General features: G+C 33.8%; 6 protein-coding genes across 9 annotated transcripts; 1 reads left to right on the forward strand and 5 right to left on the reverse strand.

Moving 5' to 3' along the window:
- The first annotated feature begins 420 nt into the window (after positions 1-420).
- LOC101209588 (beta-glucosidase BoGH3B) lies at positions 421-9,358 on the forward strand. 2 transcript variants are annotated; one of them, XM_011657520.2, is made up of 13 exons: positions 421-499; positions 1,805-2,095; positions 2,811-2,872; positions 4,388-4,640; positions 5,223-5,427; positions 5,678-5,768; positions 5,883-6,028; positions 6,337-6,580; positions 6,693-6,797; positions 6,933-7,115; positions 7,455-7,659; positions 8,271-8,763; positions 8,898-9,358. In XM_011657520.2, the coding sequence occupies exons 3-13, from the start codon at positions 2,834-2,836 to the stop codon at positions 8,974-8,976; spliced, it is 2,043 nt and encodes a 680-aa protein (XP_011655822.1). In that variant the 5' UTR covers positions 421-499; positions 1,805-2,095; positions 2,811-2,833; the 3' UTR covers positions 8,977-9,358. The 2 variants fall into 2 exon arrangements, with proteins under 2 accessions (XP_011655822.1, XP_004135054.1); XM_004135006.3 differs by lacking the exons at positions 421-499; positions 1,805-2,095; positions 2,811-2,872 and adding an exon at positions 3,725-3,947.
- Positions 9,359-10,028: 670 nt separating this feature from the next.
- Positions 10,029-12,794, reverse strand: LOC101205644 (sucrose-phosphatase 1). Its single transcript, XM_004135325.3, has 8 exons — positions 12,661-12,794; positions 12,288-12,590; positions 12,108-12,209; positions 11,277-11,471; positions 10,894-11,175; positions 10,570-10,777; positions 10,428-10,474; positions 10,029-10,337 (listed from the first exon to the last, which is right to left on the reverse strand). The coding sequence occupies exons 1-8, from the start codon at positions 12,718-12,720 to the stop codon at positions 10,239-10,241; spliced, it is 1,296 nt and encodes a 431-aa protein (XP_004135373.1). The 5' UTR covers positions 12,721-12,794; the 3' UTR covers positions 10,029-10,238.
- LOC101209341 (octanoyltransferase LIP2p, chloroplastic) lies at positions 12,559-16,996 on the reverse strand. Of its 3 annotated transcripts, none has more exons than XM_031886146.1 (5): positions 16,676-16,996; positions 16,326-16,590; positions 15,988-16,138; positions 15,510-15,827; positions 12,559-12,590 (listed from the first exon to the last, which is right to left on the reverse strand). In XM_031886146.1, the coding sequence occupies exons 1-5, from the start codon at positions 16,840-16,842 to the stop codon at positions 12,574-12,576; spliced, it is 918 nt and encodes a 305-aa protein (XP_031742006.1). In that variant the 5' UTR covers positions 16,843-16,996; the 3' UTR covers positions 12,559-12,573. The 3 variants fall into 3 exon arrangements, with proteins under 3 accessions (XP_031742006.1, XP_031742007.1, XP_004135053.2); XM_031886147.1 differs by lacking the exon at positions 12,559-12,590 and adding an exon at positions 12,781-12,803; XM_004135005.3 differs by lacking the exon at positions 12,559-12,590 and adding an exon at positions 14,649-14,873.
- LOC101205408 (steroid 5-alpha-reductase DET2) lies at positions 13,797-15,511 on the reverse strand. The gene has a single exon (XM_004135324.3). It carries the CDS (start codon positions 14,649-14,651, stop codon positions 13,881-13,883), a length of 771 nt encoding a protein of 256 aa, XP_004135372.1. The 5' UTR covers positions 14,652-15,511; the 3' UTR covers positions 13,797-13,880.
- Positions 16,997-17,771: 775 nt separating the features above from the next.
- LOC101209094 (3-oxo-5-alpha-steroid 4-dehydrogenase 2) lies at positions 17,772-20,821 on the reverse strand. Its single transcript, XM_004135004.3, has 2 exons — positions 19,663-20,821; positions 17,772-18,410 (listed from the first exon to the last, which is right to left on the reverse strand). Exons 1-2 carry the CDS (start codon positions 20,050-20,052, stop codon positions 17,940-17,942), a joined length of 861 nt encoding a protein of 286 aa, XP_004135052.2. The 5' UTR covers positions 20,053-20,821; the 3' UTR covers positions 17,772-17,939.
- Positions 20,822-20,999: 178 nt separating this feature from the next.
- Positions 21,000-22,960, reverse strand: LOC101208853 (steroid 5-alpha-reductase DET2). Its single transcript, XM_011657521.2, has 2 exons — positions 22,536-22,960; positions 21,000-21,861 (listed from the first exon to the last, which is right to left on the reverse strand). The coding sequence occupies exons 1-2, from the start codon at positions 22,887-22,889 to the stop codon at positions 21,391-21,393; spliced, it is 825 nt and encodes a 274-aa protein (XP_011655823.1). The 5' UTR covers positions 22,890-22,960; the 3' UTR covers positions 21,000-21,390.
- Between the last annotated feature and the right edge of the window lie 1,225 nt (positions 22,961-24,185).

Genomic DNA, 24,185 nt, shown 5'->3' on the forward strand with positions numbered 1-24,185 from the left:
CATATTATCTGATTCGCAAATCTGACCAACGATTTTACTTACTCTTCATTCACTTGTTTTTTCTAGTGAACTTCTGGATGAAGGCAAGAACTCTTTTATGTATTGTTCATAGTCTTGGATCATCTATGTCAATTCAGGTTTCTACTTTCCCTTTATGAAACCAAGAAATATCACACAACTTGGGATTGGGATAGTATATACGTTTCTAATCTCTTTCTTCCATGTTAAATAATTCTTGCTGCATGTAGTGAAATGTCAAACCTTTAATAATAGATTGTGTGATTTAAACTTGCTAATCTACTTTCAATCTTATTCGCGTTCTTATACATCTGGATTTCAATTTTGAGATCATCTATCCACGCAAGGAAAAAAAATTAAATGTCATAAAGATGCTCATTGTCAATTACGTTTTCTGCACAGGTCAGCATTGGCAGGAGTTCGTGGAACATCGTCCATTGTTGCGAAGATCCTTGCTACGATCACCACTTGTTTATTGCAGGTACACTTCTTTTAGGAAACTTGTAGCTCTGAGATCAAGAAATCAGCCTCAAATGCTTGGCTTTTATTTAGTAACCATGATTCTTTGGATTGTAATAGTTAAAGTTATAGGTGTTACATACATTTTCCTAATGTGGTTGATGCAAGTGCAAGTGTACACTATCTAAACAAGCAGTACAAAGGAAATATTCAAAGTTCTCTTCCACAGGAACTATGTATGAAAATGTTTCGTGAAGTCTATAGTCAATTTACTACTAGGAGTAACCAAGTGAAAAGTTAGGAATGATGTGGGTGTAAATAGAGTAATATGACCAAAGTATATTATGCTCTTAATGCTCTTGCTTCCAAGTATGCTCCAACTTCCCACAATGCTCAATGTTCTATCCTAATGCTGTGAGTCAGGTTCTGCTGTGAGTCAGGTTCTCCTCCTATTCTGACTCTTGATTTAAGTGCATTTAGAAAGGTTAGGTAATTGATCCCATATGTCTATAGTCAACTTAACTTAGTTCTTTGACCTCACGTCACAACCCTCTGGATTTTATAGGAAATTGCCATACATCTAGGGTCGATTAACACGTGTTTATGTCTAAATCCTCTCCTATATTGATTTTATGGATTCAATATGATCCAACCCTTTCAATATTGAGTCGTGGCTAGTATGCTTACCTAAGTGGAAAATTTAGACAAACATTAAATAAACAAATCAATAGAATCAAACAACATATTAATAATTCAAAGAAAAATACAAGTTCAAATCAGGAAAGCAATTTCATTAAGATATAAACCCAATTGGATCTCGAAAGTTGTAGCTCACCATTGAAAAGTCAACTAGGTTCATTGAGATAATTAAAATAATTGAAATGTTGGACATCTTTCCAGGAAAACAAAATAGCAGAAACTAAATGATGAGAGCCAAAACAATCTAGGAAAAAGAAGAGTGTTATGGAGGGGTTTTTTTCTATTGAAATTTAAGCTATCGAGTATTGTTGTTTGCAAATCAAGTAGCTCTTGTTGGGGTCTTTAAAAGGAGCACGAGTGTGAGGATTATTACAATTTTCAATATGAATTTGAAGTTGCCTGTAGATGATAAACCTAGTCCAGCACCATATCTTTGATATTTATATTACTTACTGTAGTGATTTTCTGATTTGATTACCTACGAAAGTGGAGTGACATTACTTTATGTACTGTTTTTTATCGATCGTTTACTGCATAATATCCTCCTGTGGTGTTGCTTCGTATTATTATTTTCTCTCAACATTTTTTTGATCTCCTTTGAAATTTAAACAATGGTAAAAAATCGCAGGTACATTAATATGAATCAATTGGTTACGATTCTGGAAAATGTAAAGACGAGGAGGATTCTCTATTGATGTACAGTGGTTTGCTTTTCTTTAGTTGAAAATGTAAATTAAAGTATGCACGTTCTCACACCAAAGCAAGGCATCTCTCTCTCTCTCTTTTTTTTAATATATATTATACAATAGAGAAGTCTGCTATGTTTCTGATCTAATCATCTCTTTTCAACTTCATTTTCTCTTCTTCTGGTTCGTTATCTGATCGGCTGCAAGAGGGAAGATCATCGGTTCGGTTTCAGGTTCGTTTTGTTTTGTTTTTCAGGCCATCAATATCATGTAATGTTTCTCCCATGCATTTTCACTTTCCTTCTTTTTCTTCTCTTCATAGAAAGAAATTATAGAAACAGGGAAAATCTTTGAATTTCGTGGCATTTTTTTTCAATATATCATATGTTTACATTTTGTAATTAGGTTCTTAGATGGTGAAGGTTGAATTTGGTTGATATATATGTAAGATAATATCTCAATGAATTGGTGGATACAAACATTGAGAAGTGCAAAAATATACTATTTACAAAAATTTAAATAGCGACAACTAAACTGTATAAATTTCTTTTAGTTAAGAGAACTTTTTTAAGAAACCAAACACTTATGTTAGAGGCAAGCACATATGTTATTGTTATTAAAGCTAGTATTGTATCCAATTCCAGGTTGTGATTGTGACGTTTTATAGGTAGAAATGAACGTGTGATTTAGAAGTGCTTTTTAGTGGATTTAATTAGTTTACTAGAAATAAAGACAATTAAGATTCTTTAATCACTTTTACTTGTCCCAACATCTACCCCAAATGCAGCTTTAATGGTTATTTAATGTGAAAACTTAAGCCTACAAAAAGTCAACATTTAGTTTTTAAATTTATTTTATTGATTAGTCAACATGTAAATGTTTACATGCTAACTAATTAGAATGTTGTTACGCTAACTTTGGTTTTCTTTTTCTCTTTATTTCCTCCAGGTTTATGTACAAGGTTGCTTTTGATGATGCTTAACTTAAAACTGTTGTGGAAATGGAAAGAGGTATGTTCTCTTTCCTCTTAATTTATTCTCTCATCAATAATATCTATCAAGTTCTCCCCCCCCCCCCCCCCCCCCCCCCCCCCTCCAAACACAGCAACAATAATAAAATTTAAAAAAAATGAAGAAATGAAGAAAAAATACCCGTCTATGTTGGATTTTTTTTTTTTTTTTTTTACATTCATTTTTCAAAACCTTCATTAAGAATTTCTCTTTGGCTCAAATGTTACTTTTATGCAGTAGAACAAATGTGAGGTGTACACTTGTAGTACAGAAAAATAAAGTCATAGTACTGTTTATTTCCTCTCTTTTCTTTTTCAACGAGAAAACCTAAATTATTTATTATTTAATAATTTAACCACGATCTATAAAATTATGGTAAGTTTCCTTGTTGTAAATAGGGATGTTAGTTTAACTCGAGATTTATTGCCCTGAGCAAGATTTCAAGATGGAAAATCTACACAAACCAAGAGAGTGGAAATAAACATGGAAATAAACAGGAGAATACCTCCACCAACCCAAAAGAAATATTTATTTATCAAAATAAAACAACAAAAAAATAAAAGTGAAAAAAAATTTCCGATTTTTTTTTTTGTAAGAATGGGATATGGCAACGGGGATGGGATGGGGAATGGCATCCCGGACCCTTTGGACATCTCTAATTATAAGTTTAGTTTTCAAACTTCTAACATCTGTGGCAATATTTTCAACATGTTAAGTGTTTAATAGGTCTGAATTCGTCTCGGACCTACTTGTTAGAACTAAAAAACAAATATTCTTTAACATTCCATTCATCTTAACCAAAAAGTAATAAAAATAAAAATAAAAATAAGAACAAAAAACCTCCCACGATTAATTTGCCACTCAACTGTGACGAAAATAGTTCAGTAATGGCGTAAAAAGATCTGAAGATTCTCTCTGTTTTTTCTCTCACATTTCCCACGACTTAGCTTTTCTTGCTCCCACCTTTACACTTTTCCCCAGCTTTAACTCTTCCACTCTACAACTAAACTCCTAATCCTATCCCCATTTCCTCCATTTTGCTTTCTCGCATTGCCGTTCTCATTCACACTTTCAGGTAACTTTCTCTCTCCGCTGTATTTGCTCTCTGTGTTTGATTTGAGTTCGGAAACATGGGTTTGAGCCGGAACAGAAATTTAGCTTCGCTGATTCTAGTTTGGGTTTCCTTTTTTTTTATCTCATGCTTGTTCCTTCTTCAATTTTCTTCAAGACACTCATTCGTCCTAATTGAAACTTAGACGGACTGAACAAAATTTGAAGAAATAGAGCCAGCGACTCTGGATTGAGAGTGGATTATAATAGATAGAGAAAAATAGAAACTTTCATTACAGAGCTAGGAGAAGATCTTTGAGGCTCATCTCATCACTATTTTGACACTGTTATATCTAATAGAGAATGTCTTATTTCTTCTTTCTTCCGTTTCCTGCATTTTCTTGGCATGCTAGTGCGTTGTACTACTAATTGGGTTCAATTTGTCTATATTTTTGGTCTTTTCAGTGTGGGTTGAACACTCAGGCAAAGAAGATGGCCAAGATTTTTGTTCAGGTGGTTGTGATTCTGTGTTTGGGTTGGCTGTGGTGGGCGACAATGGTGGACGCGGAGAACTTGAAATACAAAGACCCTAAGCAACCGGTTGGTGTTCGAGTTAAGGACCTTCTTGGTCGAATGACTCTGGAAGAGAAAATTGGTCAGATGGTCCAGATTGACAGGAGCGTTGCAAATGCTACAGTTATGAAAGATTATTTCATTGGTAAAACCAATAGTCTCTCTCGGTTTTTTTATGCTCTCAGCTTTAAGTTTTGGTTTGGAACAGTTCAAAGTAGTGTTTGGTGTTATGTTTCTGATCTGATTTATATCTGCCCTTGATGTAAGTTGATCTAGCTCAACTAAACTTCAATCTTGTGGCAAACAGTTGAGATGTCGAACGGGTTTACTCATCTCTTTGTTACTACATGCTCTGTATAATATCTTGGAACACTATAGTTCGTCTAAGTAATCGTTCAGTTACAAGGAGAAGAAAACTAAAGACTAACTGATTTCATTGACATCATATAAAAATAAAATAAATACCTTTGGATCTTTCTAGTAGTTTAAACGTTACATGCTGTTAGAACTATATTTGAAGCACTATAGAGTATGCTGTTTGTGAGTTCTGGAGTTTTGAAATCCATGTTACTAAATATGTATGTGTCAATTTGTTGAAGCAATCTCACAGGACATGTAGTGTAGAGGTTATAGCACTCCATTATGGCTTGTCACAAGTAGCAATTGATTGAAAAACCTCTATTTCATGCAACTATTCATAATTTGATGATCAGAGTAATTTGTACAGGAAGTGTCCTCAGTGGTGGTGGAAGTGTGCCGCTTCCAGATGCTCGTGCTGAAGATTGGGTTAACATGATAAATGATTTTCAGAAGGGTTCTCTTTCTAGTAGGTTGGGTATCCCAATGTTTTATGGCATTGATGCTGTTCATGGCCATAACAATGTTTACAATGCTACAGTATTTCCTCATAATGTTGGACTTGGAGCTACCAGGCAAGTATTTTTCTTCACTTTGTAGTACTGCACATAAAAGTTGAACATATAGTCAATGTTAACTTATGTATATCCTTTGCTTCATTACTCTCTTTGATTTGATCTTTAAGTTTAACCAAACCTTATGCTCAGTTGAGCTGTGTTGAAGTTGCCCACCTAAAAGCTTCAATAAAATTTGTTCTAATGGAGCATATGGTAGAATGAAATATGCACAAACTCTTTACACTTGTTCCTTGTCTCTCCTGCACAGAAACCCTGACCTGGTTCGAAGGATTGGTGCTGCAACAGCACTTGAAGTTAGAGCGACGGGGATTTCTTATACCTTTGCTCCATGTCTTGCGGTAAACACACGTTGCTTATCTAAAAAAAACAGATGTTTGAGTGAATATCTTACTATTTGTTTTAGTGGTAAACTAGATATATAACGGTCTCTTTCCCTGAAAATTTTCTTCTAGGTTTGTAGAGACCCAAGGTGGGGGCGGTGTTATGAAAGCTACAGTGAGGATCCAAAAATTGTGAAAGAAATGACCGAGATTATAATTGGTCTTCAAGGAGAGCCTCCTGCTAATTATCGGAAGGGGACTCCATATGTTGGCGGAACGTATGGCCTTTGAAGATGTAGAACTTTGTTTTTCTTTTTTTTTTTTTAATATAAAATTGTGAATATGCAAAATGTTGCTTGAAAGCCTTTGCACGTCAGTAGGGTATTGTTTTCCTCTAGTCAAGAGACATCATGACATATAAATGTATGGGTCCATTTTACACAACTTTCTGGAAGTTGAATATGGAAATGTTGCATGCATCAGCTGAAACTTTTATTCTTCAACAAAATTACTGACAGAAATTCTGATTTCTTTGTAAACTCTCTTCCGGAAAAATTATTCAAGTATAGTTGAATTTTTCTTGTAGTAAAAAGGTTATCGCCTGTGCAAAGCACTTTGTTGGAGATGGTGGGACAACTCATGGCATCAATGAGAATAATACCGTTATTAACAGGCATGGACTGCTCAGCATTCATATGCCTGCCTATTTAGATTCGATCATCAAGGGCGTTTCATCAGTAATGGCTTCCTATTCTAGTTGGAATGGAGTAAAGATGCATGCAAACCGTGAGCTGATTACTGACTTCCTCAAGGGCGCCCTTAAATTTAAAGTATGCCTTACAATTTAAATTTGTTACGGAAAACTATCTTCTGTTTTTTTAAAACCATTTGCTGATATTTTTATTGTCTTATCTTTACTAATATTACTATGTGCTTGTTTAGGGTTTTGTAATCTCAGATTGGGAGGGTTTGGACAGAATTACTTCTACACCACATTCTAATTACACATACTCTGTCCAAGCTTCTATTTTAGCTGGCATTGACATGGTTGGTGGTCTCTCTTTTACGATCTCTTAAATCAAAATTATTCTGTTGACTGATTCACAGTTTTGAAATGTTGAAATTGGGTGCAGTATTTGATAATGGAAGTTTGAGCTTTAGGCTTTTGTTCCTTTTTCTCAGGTAATGATTCCTTACAAGTATGCAGAGTTTATTGATGATGTCAAATTTCTAGTGAAGAATAATGCCATCCCAATGGATCGCATTGATGATGCTGTTAGAAGAATTTTAACAGTCAAGTTCACAATGGGTCTTTTTGAAAGCCCCATGGGTGATTACAGCCTTGTCAATGAGCTTGGGAGCCAGGTCTGACTCCCACTATATTAAACTATAAACTTGACTTCGTTTTTTCCAATGTATATCAAATTGATCTTTATTAAAAACTCAAATGGGACATCTTAGAAACATTTATATGTCGTACTTTTCTTCGTTTCATTTCCGTTCTCCTTGTACCATTCCTCATCAATGGGATATAAACGTATGAAAGGAACTTAGTGGGAGAATCTCTTGATTTCTCTTATTACCCCTCGAACGTTATCTTAAAATTAAATATGACAATTTTTCTCTCAATTTTAACTTTTGATTTTTCTTAATGCTTGAATACATTTTTTTTTTCTCGTGGACATAATTTTGCATAATTAACAGGCACACAGAGACTTGGCAAGAGATGCTGTGAGGCAATCACTCGTACTGCTGAAGAATGGAAAAAATGATAGCAAGCCATTGCTTCCCCTTTCAAAGAAATCCCCAAAGATCCTTGTTGCTGGCACTCACGCTGATAATTTAGGATATCAATGTGGTGGATGGACAATTGCATGGCAAGGGTTCAGTGGCAATAATGCTACAAGGGGTATGTTTCTTCGAAACCATAATTCAAGAGTTTTCCAATTTTACTATTTTTCATGCATTAAAAAATATCTCCTGCTAGTTGAGAAAATCTCTGGGTTAAGTTTGAAGCTAAAGTATCATTCTGGAGATATATCCTAATTGGGATATAGAAAACAACCCTTGAATCTAGTCTAAACGTGCTCACAGCGGCATACTTACAATGTACATGTATATTCTAAATCCTTGTTTTGTAAAAGTGAGTTTTTAGTTTTTTAGTTTAAATAAGTACATTTGACCGTTGGGTTTTACTGAAATATACCATTTTAGTTCTCGAGTTTTTAAGAATGGGTGTGTTTGTCACCTAAGTTTTCAAGAAATAAATGCATATATTCTTACAAACTTAGCGATTGAAAATCTATATTTTGAAAATTCAAGAACCAAACACGTGTATTCTTCAAAACTCAAGGTCGAAGAAGTTAATTTTTCCTTTTTTAATGATAATTTGGATTTTCAAGTGTCATACCATAACTTTCTTAGATAAGCTCAGTCGTTCTCACTTGTGTTCGTTGTTCAAGTCCTTTTCTTTCATATTAGAGTAGAAAACATTTAATTTTTCCCTTCCCTCTCTTCCAGGAACTACCATCCTAGCTTCCATTAAATCGACAGTCGATCCAAGCACAGAGGTTGTATTTCGTGAGGATCCGGATAGTGACTTTGTCAAGTCCAGTGACTTCTCATATGCCATAGTTGTTATTGGTGAAGCTCCATATGCCGAGACTGGAGGGGACAGTACAACGCTTACAATGTTGGATCCTGGTCCAAGCACCATTAAAAATGTTTGTGATTATGTAGAGTGTGTGGTGATTGTCATTTCTGGAAGGCCAATTGTGATCGAACCGTACATTTCATCAATCGATGCTTTGGTAGCAGCTTGGTTACCTGGCACCGAAGGCCAAGGAGTCACTGATGCCCTCTATGGAGATCATGGATTCAGTGGAAAGCTTCCAAGAACATGGTTTAAATCTGTAGATCAATTGCCGATGAATGTTGGAGATCCACACTACGATCCACTTTTTCCTTTCGGTTTCGGACTCACAACTGGATCAGTTAAGGACATTGTTGCAAGGTAAGTACTTAAAATCTTACGAAGATCCACATCTTATATTATTTACTTGTTCATCCATTGCATCTAAATATTATTTTGTGCCAAAACGATAACTTTTCATTGTCATTAAGAGGTTGGTTTCGTTTCATCCTTAGGTCAACATCGGCGGGTATCTATGGGACACCATCCTTGATTGCATCGATCGCTGTCGCAATCGCCTTATGTATATTGTAGGAACAGTCAGCCGCAGGCTTTAGTTTGTTGAGTACTTAAGGTAATTATTTTTAAAAATTAGAAGTTATGAGGTTAGGTTAAGGCATCAGCATTGACATTTATTTAGTAAACACATGATTTCATGGATCATATTAGTAAAAAAGAACATCTCATTTAGTAGTGATGATTTGTACTTTGTCATGATGTGGTCTGAGCCGAATATTAGCAGTTTGGTTTAGACCGATTCTATCGGATCGGTTTGGAATATATATCCAAAACCAAACCATGATGGTGTATTTTATAAGGATTCATTGGAAGCCTAGTATAATGTTTGGCTCCAAAACTAATTTTTGGATCTGTTGTTTTTTGTGAGGAAGAGAGGTGAAGATCAAATTTCTTCGCATGAGAAAAAGGTGAAATTGCAAAAATCACTTTTAGGGATGGTTTTCATCCTGTTCCTAAAGTTTTAAATGCTGAAAAATTAATCCAAAACAAATCTAAATCCAATCAAGGAAAATAAAAAAGAATAGAAAAATTATTATAAATAACAAAATTTATATGAAAAGGTTGATAAATAAAATAAAATATCACCATTTATCTTATAGTATTTTATTATGATATAGATATTATTATGATATAGATAGACATAAATAATAGTCTATCTTGGTTGATCTATTATAAAAAAACTATTTTATGAATATTTTTGTTAATTTTGTTGTATTTAAAAATAACCCTAAAAAATACAATAAACTTTGACACGAATAACTTTGTATGTTCGTGTGAGATTGTAGCTCTTCAAGTTTTTAATCTCAAATAGAAGGCTAAGATGTTTTAAAATCATTTGAAGTTCACGAGTATATATATTATTTCTACCCATGAGTTTTTTTTTTTCCTTTTTTTTGTCTACTTTAAAATTTTCTAAAGCCATATTTAGAAAACTAAAATAAGTCAATTTTTTAAAATAAATAATTTTCATTACTTTGTAAAAAATTCAAATGTTTCTTTAATAATTAATAAATATAAAAGAAACGGGAGAGAAACACCCAACAATTATAACTTTCAAATATACAAAATTAAAAACGAAATTACTGCCTTACTTTCACTCCCAACTCCATTTATAATTTGCATTCAAACGATACAAATGATTATTGGTTTGAATTTAAAATGATCAGAAATAGATTTTTGTTTTATCTTTTTTTTTTGGGATAAGATTTAACAATGGAAATAGATAGATACATAGTTGGTTTAGGATATTAGTTCCCATAGGCATAGCAAAACTGATTTTAGATGAAGCAGTTGTAGTCTTGTGGTTCTGAAGGTGAACCATCCAACCACGTGTGTTGCACGTGCATCCACATCAAACCACCCTTTGGATCTTTCTCCTATCCCACATTCAAAATAATGAAATGAAAAGGAATATAAAATTGAAAACACCAAAAAAAAAAAGAAAAAAAAAAGATATAATTTTTTACCTGTGAACTCATTAGAACAGTAGTGAAGCATCCCCTAAATTTTTTCTCTATGAAGAAAACAAAAACAGGGTCAAGGGAGAAGACATAACATCTATTTAAATCATCACATTTGTAATGAATGGTGCAAAGATTTAGTTCTTACTTGATGACGAAGACGAAGATGAAGAATCCCATTTATTGAACCTCAGAAGCCATGAATCGGACCCGACCTGTGAGGATGAGAGTCCATCGAGCCAGGTTCGAAATGGAGTGCCCTTCATGTCACCATATGACTCTCTTATTCCATCTATCAATTCCTCCCTACTTCTCTCCTTTCCGTTTGGATCAACTGATATTGGTCCTTTTGCAGGCTACACCATCGATTGTTATATTAAATCATTGATTGACCAAAAAGCTTAAGATTTGTAGACTTGAAATACGAAAAATACCCAACAAGTAAAATCACTTTTAACTATACAAAACTTACAAAGATGGACTTCAAATGTTCAAGATACAGCTCTGACTTCTCGACTTCACCACGTCTCCATCTCTCGTAAAGCACATAAAACTTCACAACTTCAAAGCAAGGATTGATAGTCTCGACTTTACAGCAATTAATGTCTCTTGGGGACAAATTAGGACCGAGTTGGAAGCTGCCAATAGCCTCAATGATCCCACCAGCACATCTCTCAGTACCATGAATAACTTTAGGGTTATCCTTTCCATTGTTCATATACCATTCGAGTAGATCTTCCTCTGCATTGCTAACCTACACAAATGAGGAAAAACATTACTCTTTCCACATAATCAATCCAACTGTTTACAAGGCCATGCCGAATGATAATAAGGAAGGTTTTTGAAGCTACAGACCATCACACCATAGACGTCGGGGGTGCTGAAAAGCTCGGTGTCGTTTCCAGAGTCGCCACAAACAAGAACATTGGTGGGAGCTTTCCCATTAGATTTTAACTTGTTAAGAAGATATTGAAGAGCTCCGGCTTTTCCAGCATGTTTTGGCAATACGTCCAAATACATTCCACTGCTGTACACTATTTTTACATCCAACTGACATAGTATTAACAACGAGTTAAGAAACCTCAAGGGGACGAGGCAGAGGTTCTTAAGAGTTCCGCCAAAACTAGAGATGTCATGGACTGCGTCGGGGCATTTGGTTAGCGATAAAAACAAAGAGTGAGGTTGAGTTGATAATTGTAGGAAAGTAATCCGGGAGAGTTGATACGAATAACGCAAGTGAGAAATTTGAGTAATTTAGTGAGAAAACATCCTTAATTATTGGTGAACCAAAAGGTAGGTTGATTATATTTTTTTTACTCATTCAACTCAACTCTCCCAAATTACTAAAGTTGTCAAACAACAACTATAAAAGTTATAAATATATATAGTAACGTTTTTAAAAATTGAACTATAATAAGGGTTTATCCTTAAAAACCGTTATATTTACGATTATTTTAAAATGATGCTATACACTTCATTATCGTCCCTAAAATTACCGTCCATTATAATTACCTTAGACTTAGAGTTAAAATGTTTGATTTTTTTATATAATTTCTAAAAATTAAAATTTAAGTATTAACATTTTCTAAACTAACTTTTTATATTGTATATATATAATTAGGGATATGCAAATCTTTACCCAAAAACAAAAGAAAAGAGAAGAGAAGAAAAGAAAGAAAAACTTACCCCTCGTTTCTCTAAACATTGAGAAAGAAGATTGATGACTCGTGGGGCTTTATCCTTCTCTATTAAGAAGCCGACCTTATGAGCTCCTTGCTCCGTTTGTGACTACAAAATGTTCAACCAAATATCCAAATCAAACCCCATTAACAACATTACATTACAAATTACATCAAATATCAATACCTGCAACTGCTTAAGTTCCGGAAATTTTAGGGTTTCCTCAACGACAATATCTCGATTCCAGTTTTGATTCAAAAACTGTTCCCATTCTTCATTTTCAACCATTGAATCACCATACTCAATCACCGTTCCAAGAGATGTTATCGTTAAATCAGGAGTCAACAGAGGTCTCTCCTTCCTTAATTTTCTATAACTCGTCAACGATCTTCCAGTTGAGAATACGAGAAGAGAATCTCGACGGTAATAGGCTTCCCATAAGGCATTGAATTTGAGAAGCGAGATGTTGTGTTTATCGTTGTGATCGACCTATAATTTACGATCATCGTATCGAAAAAGTGGAGAAGGAAAAAAGAAAAAAGGAATAAGAAACCCATACCATTGTTTGATCGAGATCGGAAACTATCATGAGCTTTGGTGAAGAATCCAATCGATTCATTGTGAAATAATGATGATTACTATTAGTAGATTGAAGTTTGGGATTTGAATTGAAGCGCCAATGGATCGTATGAATCTAATCAACTAATCAACGATCAAAGTATAAAAATGAAATCGGTCATCAATATATTCATTTTTAATTTCTTATAAGATAGGAAGTCATCAATATATTGATTTTTTATTTTTGAAAAAATAGTATTTATAATTGTTGGTCATCAATATATAATTTTTTATTTTTTAAAAAATAGTATTTATAATTGTTGGTTTTCAATATATTAATTTTTTTTAAAAAAAGTATATGAATGGAGGATTAGAAAACATTATTGTTTTATATATATATATAATCATATTTTTCTAATGGACAAAGATATAATTTGATTATGGTAATGTTTATCGAGATTTTTTAATTTTATGACAACATGGATGAGATGTTGATATCGAAGAACAAAAGTAAACTTGTAAAAACACGATCTAACTGTTCGGCTTCATTATTTTGGACACCAAATCTCTAAAGATTATTAAGCTTTCAATATAAATGTTCTCTCTTTTATTTTAATAATTGTAATTTCAATATTAGGATTAAACTTGTATTAGATTTAGATATGAACAATTAAATTATTTTTCTATGTGATAAAGATTAGGCATGATATGATAACTATTTGAAATTATTATTCCAACTTAGTCATTGTACTTCAACATCAATAACAAATTAGTCTCAAAACTTCAATTATTATTGATTTAATTTGTATTATACCATTGTGAAAAATTCTAATAAATTTGATTACTAGATACAATATGGAGGAATATGTTAAGGTCGGAGATAGATGACCCAAAAATTAAGAGATAAAATAAAATATTCCCGAGGTACTTTTAACTTTTCTTGCAAATGAAATTACCAAAACAAAACGTAAAACCATAAAAAAAACTGAGGCCTTTTCATGTCCTTTTTATGTACTTTCTTGCTCTCTCTCTCTCTCTCACTCTCGTTGTTCGTTATCTCATTGACGTTCGAGGACTAACGATGACATATCTACAAGGTTTTGAGAAATTTAAGAACGACCGATCGACCGACGCAAGTAAACAAAGAAAATTGGAGATTTGAATCCGTTATCTCGCATGAACTGTTGTATTCCAAATTTCCAAGAATCGAATTGAAGAATTTCAAAACACAAAGGGGAGAATAGCCTTAATATGGGAAGGAAAGTCTTCAAATTTAGAAAGGTACCACTTCCTTGTAGCATAGCTTCTTCCGATCAAGAACAACGCCGATCCCACCACGAACACCACCACGAACAACGTCTGTGAAACAAATGCAATTCCCAAGAACTCCACTATCTCAAACAGATAATGAGGACACACAATCACTTTAAACAACCCTCCCTTCGGAATCTTATACTCTCGATCGCCTCCACTTCTCAATCTCGACAGTAAAACATGGTGATAGAAATTACCTGTAATTCCAATCCCATACATCGCCAATCCCGCCGCCTTCAGATCAATTTCCGGCTCCGCCAGATCCAGGGCAACAATCTGAGCGTAGATCGTGGTGCCGGAGAAGAGAAGGTAAGAAAGGGAGGTCATAATGGCGTCGGTGAGAGCCATTTTGTTGCTGTATTTGTGAACGAACAGGACCTCGGAGATGCGTTTGAAGAAATGGAAAAGGAGGAGGGAAATGATGAGGAAGATTCTGGAGGAGAGAAGGAAATGGTGAGGGACGAGGAAGAGGGAGAAAGCAGGGAGGTAACAGAGAAGCATGGCGGAACGTGAAGGAAGGTGGGGTTTGGAATTAGGGGTCCAGAATTTGGAGTATCGTAAAGGGTGGCCGAGGAATTCGCCGGAAACGAGGAGAAGAATGGAAAGGAAGGTTAGGGAAGAAAGAGATAAGAGGAAAAGAGAAGAAAATGGGGAGAAGAGGAATGCTGTGGCCGCCATGGAAATGGATTTGAGAATTCATGATGGAGGTGGGGGTGGGGGTCTTGTAGTTAGAGAGAGGGTGTGGGAATTGAATGGTCGAAGACGATTGAGCCGTCGCTATGTAATTTTGAAAATCTATTTTCTGTCCTTTTCTTGCTTGGGAGGATCAACATTACTATAAACTAATGGTTGTCTTCTCGTGGATTCTTGGGAGTCGCCGGCGATGGTCACCAGATGACGCTAAGAAGGTAATGGAAGTGAGGTTAGATGAATTTTGGAGCTTTTTGGTAATTTTAATAAAAGTTTGTTATTATTTTTTTTTTGTTGTTGAGAATGACTTGAAATACAACTTTGGGTGGAGGATTTGAACAGAAATCTCTTGTACTCGGTAGTTGAGCTCCAACCAAAAGTCTTTTTTTTCTTCAACGAGTTAACCTAAAAGTATTTATCTTAAACTAAGTTAATTAATAATTTCTTTTTAAATTTTATTGAATGGTTGAGGGAATATTCATGAAGAATTAAACGATTTTTCATGAGTGAAACTCATTAATCTAATGACATGTTTGGAAGTAATTGTAAAATGATTTAAATCACTTTTTGCCATTTGAAAAAATGTTAAACATTCAAGACTCTATTCTAATAGTAATTAAATTTTTTGAGTGATTAAAAATGTGTTCCTATGTCATAATCACATGAAACATCTTAAGCATACACAAAAGAAGTTTAGTTTAAGTAGTTCTTTCTTTCATTTACATCACTATAAAGATTTTCAGAAAGCTACAACATTTTCAAAACCTTTTATGTCAAATCAAATCAAATGGTATAAATTAAGAGTAAAATTAACATCTATAGTTTAGAGATTAGAGGAAATCTAACCAGGGGGGCTGTTGGGAATTTGCTTCAAGAACTCCAAAGAAGGGATGGTTTTATGATATATATCAAGTTGAAAAACTTCAGAGAATTCCTGTATTAGAGCTTCAAAAGTGATATCTATCAACTGGGAATCTTTCTGAAATCCAGTGTGTAAATCAACTTCTCTTAGCAACTCTTTGATGTTTCCGACCTTCCGGTTTTGTATTCCACATGGAACTATCCAATTAAATGGAGTTAGATCAGTGGTAACATTGAGGGCCAGTCCATGAAATGCTATCCATTTTGATACCCGAATGCCAATGGCTGCAAGTTTCTGGTTTCCTGCAAAGGAAAATCATTCAAGAAATTTGCTATGCCCAATGTCGAAGTGGGGAGGAATGAATATAGCATTTAGCATATGATACATACAGAAACAGAAGAGAAAAGGCGAGCACTTGGAATATGGTATATACAAATTTCAGCAGAACACAAAGAGAAATACCTGCCCAGACACCTGTTAAACCATCGATTCGATGAGCATTGATTGAAAACGTCGAGGAAAGAACGCGTATAACGACCTCCTCAAGTGCCCTGAGGTACCAATGAAGATCCATCTTGTGATTTCGCAGATTGAGAATAGGGTACATAACTAGCTACAGCACAGGACAAATCCTATCAATGTCATGTAAAAACCTCATAAATATAGTAAACGATACTCTAAAACTAACCGAACTAGCAACTCCGAGATAAGCAAATATATCCTTGTGAAAAATGTAAGCAAACGCTATAGAAAAAAGTCACATAAAGTCAGATTATTTGTTAGGAATTTTGATCAAGTACCTGACCAGGGCCATGATAAGTAACCTCCCCTCCACGCTCAGTTCGATAAATGGGAAATGGAGAATCGTTGAGATCAAAATTGAGATACTCTTCTGTACTGTTAGTGCCCATTGTGTACACAGGATGATGCTGCAAAACAATTAACGTATCTGGGCAATCCTGGTTCGCATCGATCAATCCCACTTTTTCTCTCACGATTTCCTTTTGCCAAGACCATGCATCCCCATAGGGTATCAGATTTTGATGCAAATCGAAACACTCACACCTACAAAATCAAAAGCCAAACACATAGGTACGATTCCACAGATGCACATAACCTGTTTGTGAAAATGCGTGAAATAGAAACTTACGATTTTGGTCGTGCATTGAGGGGTAAGGATGATCCGGAAGGTTTTTTATGAAGAATTTGATCGAATTTATAGGAAATATTTTGAGGATGTGATCGTTGTGATTCCGGCGGACGGTGGGTGCTCAAGCGGCTTGGAAGAAAGCCGGCGGAGGGGGTTGAAAGAATCATCAGTTTGTTAAATCTATACAAGGATTGGTAAAATCAATCCCCACCATTCCATCGAAGCTTAATTTCGAACAAGAAAACAAAATGAAAGGAACAAACAGAAACTGAAGAAGAAGATCGAAATTGACTGCAATTGCAACTGAAGCGGAGTCTGCAAGAATTTAGGTGGCCTTAATTTATACGGATCGAAAGGTTCGGTTGGTTTGGAGTTAAACCGGGTCGGTTCGGCTTGCACTTAGTTTGACATAATTGTTATTATTATTATTCTTTTTAATTTTAATTCAAATTCTTTGTTTTTTCTTAATAGTTTTTTCATCTCAATATCTCTAAGTCAAACATATTTGCATATTTCTTTTCATCAAAAATTTATATTATTTAAGATAGAATTTGATTTATTGAAATTTAATAAACTAAAATTAGAATTTTTTAAAAAAATTAATGTCTAAAATTTAACGAATATCAAAATATAAAGATCAAAATGATATTCTTATCTATATTATTTCATTTCATCGGGTTTAAATTACATTGTCGATTGCTTCTAAAGCTTCCGTTGGTTTCAATTATTCAAGTTTATGAAAAAGTACATTGTTATCTTGAATTTGAATTCGGAAAACACCGGTTGAAGCACAAGTGATATTGTTTATAAAATCATTCTCGTAAGTTGGCGTAGCACCTAAAATGTAAAAATATATGGACTAAATTTAAAATTATCGAATTAGAATTAGACAAATGAAAATATGTAGACTAAAATAGAATTTCTTTCAAACGATTGAGACTAAAATAGTATCTTAAAGAGAAAAAAACAACCCACTTTGAACGCATAATAATATAGTAGTGATAATGATATAAAAAACTAATGATAATAAACGACATCATTTTGATAACGAGTTAAGAGAACAACTAGCTATGGATAGCCTAAAACACATGTAATGTTATAGTTCAATTTATGTAACATTTATACTATCAACTTCAAGTGATCAATTTTCCATTGTCATATATATTTAGTTCAATATTCAATGATTGTGTAAGGAAAGGAAAAATCTCCCCTCCTTTTTCTAAACTGATACATTTTTTTTTTTTTTGTAATTTAGAAAAAGGGTCTAAAAGACAAAAGGGAGAAGAGCTTTGACATTGTTGGGGAAAGCTTCAAATTTGGAGATGTACCATTTCCTAGTGGCATAGCTCCTCCCAGCCAAATAAACAGCAGTGCCAATGCTGAAGCACAAAGGATAAAGCTCCTGAGAAATGAATGCAAATCCAAAATACCCAATTATTTCAAACAGATAATGAGGGCAAACGACAAAGCTGAAGAGGCCTCCTTTGGGAATTTTGTAGGCTGTGTCTCCTTGTTTTCTTGTTTGTGACAAGAGATAATGATGGTAAAAATTCCCAATAATGCCTATAAGAAACGAACCAACTCCAATGTTTTTCAGATCAATGGGTGGCTCTGGAAGCCCTTGTGAAAGGTGCTGAGTGTATATCATGATTGCTGTGGACATGAAGTAGCTTAAGGAGATTTGAATTGCTGTCTTCAATACCATTTTACTGCTGTATTTGTGAATAAACAGTACCTGTCATGATTTTCAAGAACACACCACTACTTCAAAGATGTAGTTGAAGATAATAGTAGTTGAACTTCTTTGTTACAAAATCAACAAAGAAACAATGCGAGTAGGTGTAGACCATAGAGAAAGGACAAATTATTACTAGAGAGTTTATATATGACAGCTCTCTAAACTTTTAGCCTAAAATCGTTAAACAAATAGAGTGAGATCCCGAGGTTAGTCATTTGAAGAGTCATGTAACAGATTCAAAGCATTCCAAAATTTCTAACTTTACAAGTGAAGAAGAGTGTAAAGTATTGAAATAATTAAACTCAACATGGCCATCAGCTTAATTTTTTAAAACATTTTGCATTGTTTTCTAAATAGCTCATATAATTTGCAAGATATCTGTTACACTATTTCAAAGTTTCATAGTTCAACCTTTCACCTGAAATGGAGTGAAAAAGAAAAAAATAATCAAGAACAAAGAAGAATAGTTCGAGGGATGAAAGGTATAAGACTTGCAATCACATTGTTGATTAGTGAAACATAATTTTTTGAGAACTGCTGAACAGAATCGTGTTGTTTGTTTCTTTCTTAAGCATGACTTAATATAATAATCAGTCTGAACATTCTATACAAAGTACAATAGTCGAATATATTCATGATAATTAGATTAGTCAAAGAGTAAAATTAATAAAGTCAGATTGTCTCTAAGCAAATGGGTTATTGTTAAAATGGGCATAGCTCAACTAGCAACTTGGAACTCGAGATTTTGATTAAGCCATCCTTGGTCAAAAGAAAAAAACAAAAGTACTCATCAAAATTGATAATAAGACAACCGCCAAAGTGAGCCTAAGTCAAAGTTCGAAACCCCAATTCATAATATATGCAAACAATGAATTAAAAAAAAAATTGGGTCAAAAGTTTTTCAAGCCTGTAAACAAAGAAGAACAGAGTTCCAAACTTGATATCTCCAACGGAATGATAAGAAGCAGAGAAGGAAAAAAGGATTCAATTCTCTCTACAACATTCTCTTCGCCACGAATTTTCATACAGTGTTCAAGAACCCGATAATTTTTTTAAGAATAAGATTAATAACTTCTAAATAAACACCCAATCGAATCGAACAAATGAAGTTACGAGGATATGAATTTCGCTGTACTCAAGAACATCAGAGAAGAACTGCATTCTGTAATCCCTAATTCCAGAATCAGATTTGAAATTTCAGAACTCAAACAAAGGCTTAAAGAGAGAGAGAGAGAGAGAGAGACAGTACCTCAAATATCCTCTTGAAGAAATGGAGAGTGAGAGCAGATTTAAGCAGAAAAACCCTCTCATCACCGCTCGGAAAGAGCCAAAACGACGCGGCGCCAGCTAGAAACGCCGGAGTATAAGCCAAAAGCATTCCGTATTTGGACGAAACCTTAGATTCTTCGGCTGAAAGTTTCGAAGCACCATTTGCATTCCAGAACTTGGAATACTGCAAATGCTTACCGTTGATCTCGGAAAGGCCAGCCATAGCCAACGCCGTCGTGCTAACTACCGTCATCACATTGACGAACGTGGAAGGAGGCGGAGGGAAGAGAAACGCCGACAAAACGTCCATTGCCGCCGAAACCCAGATGGGAAAGAGCTTCAAAAGGTATGGGTAGGAATGAAACGGCATAGGAGGGTGGGAGATTGAAGATTTATAGAAGGCCAATGTTCAGGCTAAATCCCAATGTGGGGATTGAAGCATCTTTTGGGTGTGTACGAAGAAGAATCGGTGGTGTGGTTTTACACACGTTACATCCGTTACATCCAAAATGCATATGATCTCATATGGAACGTTTCACCCAAAAAAACATTAATTAAATGTAAACCCAACTACCTTTCAAACTTAAGCAATTGTTTTAAACGAAACTTTTGGTTAAAAGGGTTTATCATTCCTACTTTATTCTATAAATCTTTAGATTAATTTTCATTTTAATATTGAGTGGTTCAAAACTCTTCAATTTTCTTTTTTAGATTAATTTGTATATTTAATCTTGTGAATTTTATAATTTACTTTTTTTTTCTAGTGATTTGCTAGAAATCAAAACCACAAGCGTCACCCGCCATAAAGAGAATTGAAAGTCAACATTTTCATTCGAGTAGAATTTATTGACAAAATGAAAGTAATTAAGTAACAACTAGCATGCATCTTTAATAGCTCAAGTAAAGAAAATTCTACCTATAATGTAATCACTTTTGGTTAAATTTGAGATTGATTATAAATAAATAAATAATTAATAAACCCTTTACGTTGTGACTCTTTAATATGACTATAAAATTTTAGTCAAATAAACCTAATTTCATCGTCACAAAAATAGTCTAAAAATATATGGAAAATTTAATGCTTCGCAATTTATTTATCCTTTACTGGAATTAGACTTATTCAGAAATTTTTTTGCATTAAATATTTTGTTTGAATGGAAGGACGGCTTTAGATATCTAATTAAGTTCTGCATACTATATTTAGTATGATTCTAAGAACGAAAGATGATTTAGACCGATACATAAATTTATGATAAATCAAATTCTACAATACGAACAGATATACATGGTTAATGCATACTTGATTATAGCAGCAAATCAATCAATCAATTATTTGATTATGCCCAGAGAAACATTTGATACATTACAACGATTACATCAAACTGAAATTACATAAAAAGCCTCCAAAAATAACACAACAATTATTTCAAATATCTAAAACTAAATTATTCAATGTTACCCCTACAATAATACAACAACTCCTAGGGGTTACTTTTCGTAGAGCTGACATTACTACACATAAATTATTCAATGTGAGTACGAGACATCAATGGAAGCCGGAGACTGATCAAAGAAATAGTACAATGATCCAATTCTGACGTTGATTCAAATGTCAAAGGTAATGATAATAATGCACAACTTGGACAGTAATTTAAAGGTACATGTTCTTGGAGAAAGTTGAGGGATGATTTATATAATTTAACTCAGCCTAGAATACGAAGGGAATGAGGGCTTTGATATGTTGAGGGAAGTCTTCAAATTTAGAGACGTACCATTTCCGTGTGGCGTAGCTTCTTCCACCCAGATAGATAGCGGTGGCAATGGCGAAGAAGAATGCGTAAAATGTCTGAGAGATGAGAGCAAAGCCGAAATACACAGTTATTTCGAACATGTAGTGTGGGCAGATGATGATGCCGAAGAGGCCTCCTTTGGGGATTTTGTAGCCTGTTTCTCCTTTTTTTCTAGTTTGAGACAAAAGAATATGGTGGTACATGTTACCAATAATGCCTATTACAAACACAGCAATTCCGATGTTTTTCAGATCAATGGTTGGCTCTGGAAGTGCTTTTGATTGCTGTTGAGCGTATATCATAAGTGCTGTAGAAGAGAAGTAGCTGAGGGAGATGATTAATGCTGAATCAATTACCATCTTGCCGCTGTATTTGTGAACAAATAGTACCTGTAGAATTTATAAGAGTTTATGATTTCATTTAGTTTTTCCAACGAACTGCGAAGTTCAGTTTTGTTTTTCCAATTAATTAATTGTTGATTAATTCTTTAGTTTAGCTTAATAAGATCTCTGCAGCAGTTCCCAAGTGAGGAAAGAAGTATTATTTTAACTAATAGTTTACTAGAAGAAGAAAGAGAAATGTCACAAGGAAGAGAGAGAAGAAAATTTTAAAAATTAATGAGATGAAACAACCTTTTAGTCCCTCAAATTTTAAAAATGGTTTGTAACAGAGATGGAGGATTCGTACGCAAGTTGAGCTTATCCGCCAAGATTTTAATGATGATGACTCATGAAGTTCATCAAGAAATTGAATGTCAACAAAACTATGCTTCTTGTCCAAGATCCAAAAATAGATCAAACTACTTTTAAAGAATTCAAATCAAATCGAAAAGTACAGAGGAAGGTCAACACGTTCTCAAAAAATCCCTGATTCTCGTTCGACCGAGTACCAAAAACGAATCAAACAATATTGAATAACTAATTCTTCAAAAGAAAACGAATAGTAAAGAATCAATCACACAAACAGAGCAAGAACTTTCATTCAACAACATAAATCCATTAACAAGGCTTAGACTATATTCCAGATCTTGATTTATTGACAAAATCAGAAAGAAATAGATTACCTCAAAGTCGCGCTTGAAGAAATGGAAAGTGAGAGCGGACTTAAGCAGAAGAACTCTCAAATCGTCGTTCGGTAAGAACCAGAACGACGCAGCGCCGGCGAGAACCGCCGGAGTATAAAGCAGGAGCATCCCTAATCTTGAGGAAATCCTGAGTTGCTCTGAGTTGGATGATTTCGTAGCACTATTACTCGTATTCCAGAACTTTGAATACTGCAAATGCGTTCCTCTCGCTTCCGAAAACCCTATGACCGCTACCACCACCGAACTCACCACCGTCATCACGTTAACTAACAGTGATGGAGGCAGCGGAAAGAAAAACGCCGATAAAGTATTCATCGCCGCCGTGAACTGCATCGGTGAAGCCTTTGAGTAAAAACTTGTAAGTCTCGTTTTGAAGCGCTGAGAATATGAAAAACAAAGTGAGGATTTATAGAAATAGAAAGGATGCTGGGTGAAGACGCAGGGGGTATTTTCGTAACTTTGTCAAAGGTGTTATGTGTCACGAAATAATCGTGAACGTTTAAAAATCACTTATTTAATAATTATTTTAAATAGTTTTTGAAATGACGTTTTAAAAAATAACAAATTATTCAAATTATTTATAAAATATAATAAAATTTAGAATTCTAAATTTATTACACTCAATAAAATGTTTTATTTTTTACCATTTTTTTTATAATTTTATAAATTCTTTTAGGCAATTAAAATTTTTCTCTATAATTTGTAAATAATTTTTTCCTTTTTCAAATGGGTTTAAATTTATATATTTTTATCCCAAAAATGTTTAATGTTTACTTGTATTTATTTTATTTCTCGATTAATTTTAATTTTATAATGATTTCGGAGTATTTTAAAAAATAATAATAAAAAAGAACTACCCATTAAAAAAAAATCACTAAAAACAAATTTTCAATAGACTATTTTTATTTATAGTGTGCATTTGCGATTTTTGATATCTTTTTTGTTTTTAGTATAAATAAATTTATTTATCAATTTAAAAATTGAAATCATAATGGTATCCATGACTGATTAATCATTTCAACAAAAAAAAAAAAAGTAAAAAGTAAAATCATCATTCACTTAGTAAAGTCAATAATCTAATCGATTTGGTTATGACACATTAACCTCAAATTTAAAAATTCAGTTACCACTCCCACATTTTAATTACAATATTTTTGCAAAAAAAATAAAAATAAATGCTATGTTATGTCAGCGTCTAAATCATCTTTGCCTCCACACACGTTCTCTAACTTTATCAAACTAAGAAGAATTACCTCGTAGTTCTTAATTTAAAAGACAAATTATTTTTGAGTAAATTTGAACATTTAACGACCATTTAAAATAATCATTTTTATTCAACCACTAGACCTCTCGACCATACCACCGATAACAATCCCAATGGTACAGAGGTGTCAAAGAGATTGTATTTTAGTATATTTTCTACTCTTTTCTTACTATTCCAGACGTTGATATGATTATTTGTCCATTTCTAATTTAACATCAATCATATAGAATCCAATACATGGATAGTATATATACATTTGAAAATGTGTAAATAATTTTCAAATTTTGCAATTTTGAAATAATCTTCATAGTGTAAAATATGCACAAAACAAAAAAAGCTTGAAAATGACCTGACAAAAATGTGAT

The sequence above is a fragment of the Cucumis sativus genome, chromosome 5, assembly GCF_000004075.3.
Source record: "Cucumis sativus cultivar 9930 chromosome 5, Cucumber_9930_V3, whole genome shotgun sequence".
NCBI lineage: Eukaryota > Viridiplantae > Streptophyta > Magnoliopsida > Cucurbitales > Cucurbitaceae > Cucumis > Cucumis sativus.

Bases quoted from the DNA above. Each gene is read 5' to 3' on its own strand.
- LOC101209588 (XM_011657520.2), top strand. From the start codon at position 2,834: ATGATGCTTAACTTAAAACTGTTGTGGAAATGGAAAGAG. The intron at 5,769-5,882 runs GTAAACACACGT...ATTTTCTTCTAG, and splicing joins CCTTTGCTCCATGTCTTGCG to GTTTGTAGAGACCCAAGGTG. The intron at 6,798-6,932 runs GTTGGTGGTCTC...CCTTTTTCTCAG, and splicing joins TTTTAGCTGGCATTGACATG to GTAATGATTCCTTACAAGTA.
- LOC101205644 (XM_004135325.3), bottom strand. From the start codon at position 12,720: ATGAATCGATTGGATTCTTCACCAAAGCTCATGATAGTTTCCGATCTC. The intron at 12,591-12,660 runs GTATGGGTTTCT...CGTAAATTATAG, and splicing joins CCGATCTCGATCAAACAATG to GTCGATCACAACGATAAACA. The intron at 10,338-10,427 runs GTAAAAAATTAT...AATGTGGGATAG, and splicing joins CTGTTCTAATGAGTTCACAG to GAGAAAGATCCAAAGGGTGG.
- LOC101205408 (XM_004135324.3), bottom strand. From the start codon at position 14,651: ATGGCGGCCACAGCATTCCTCTTCTCCCCATTTTCTTCTCTTTTCCTC.
- LOC101209341 (XM_004135005.3), bottom strand. From the start codon at position 16,842: ATGATTCTTTCAACCCCCTCCGCCGGCTTTCTTCCAAGCCGCTTGAGC. The intron at 16,139-16,325 runs GTACTTGATCAA...CCTGTGCTGTAG, and splicing joins CTTATCATGGCCCTGGTCAG to CTAGTTATGTACCCTATTCT. The intron at 15,828-15,987 runs GTATTTCTCTTT...TTTCCTTTGCAG, and splicing joins TTTAACAGGTGTCTGGGCAG to GAAACCAGAAACTTGCAGCC.
- LOC101209094 (XM_004135004.3), bottom strand. From the start codon at position 20,052: ATGCCGTTTCATTCCTACCCATACCTTTTGAAGCTCTTTCCCATCTGG. The intron at 18,411-19,662 runs GTACTGTCTCTC...AAATCATGACAG, and splicing joins TCTTCAAGAGGATATTTGAG to GTACTGTTTATTCACAAATA.
- LOC101208853 (XM_011657521.2), bottom strand. From the start codon at position 22,889: ATGCAGTTCACGGCGGCGATGAATACTTTATCGGCGTTTTTCTTTCCG. The intron at 21,862-22,535 runs GTAATCTATTTC...TAAATTCTACAG, and splicing joins TCTTCAAGCGCGACTTTGAG to GTACTATTTGTTCACAAATA.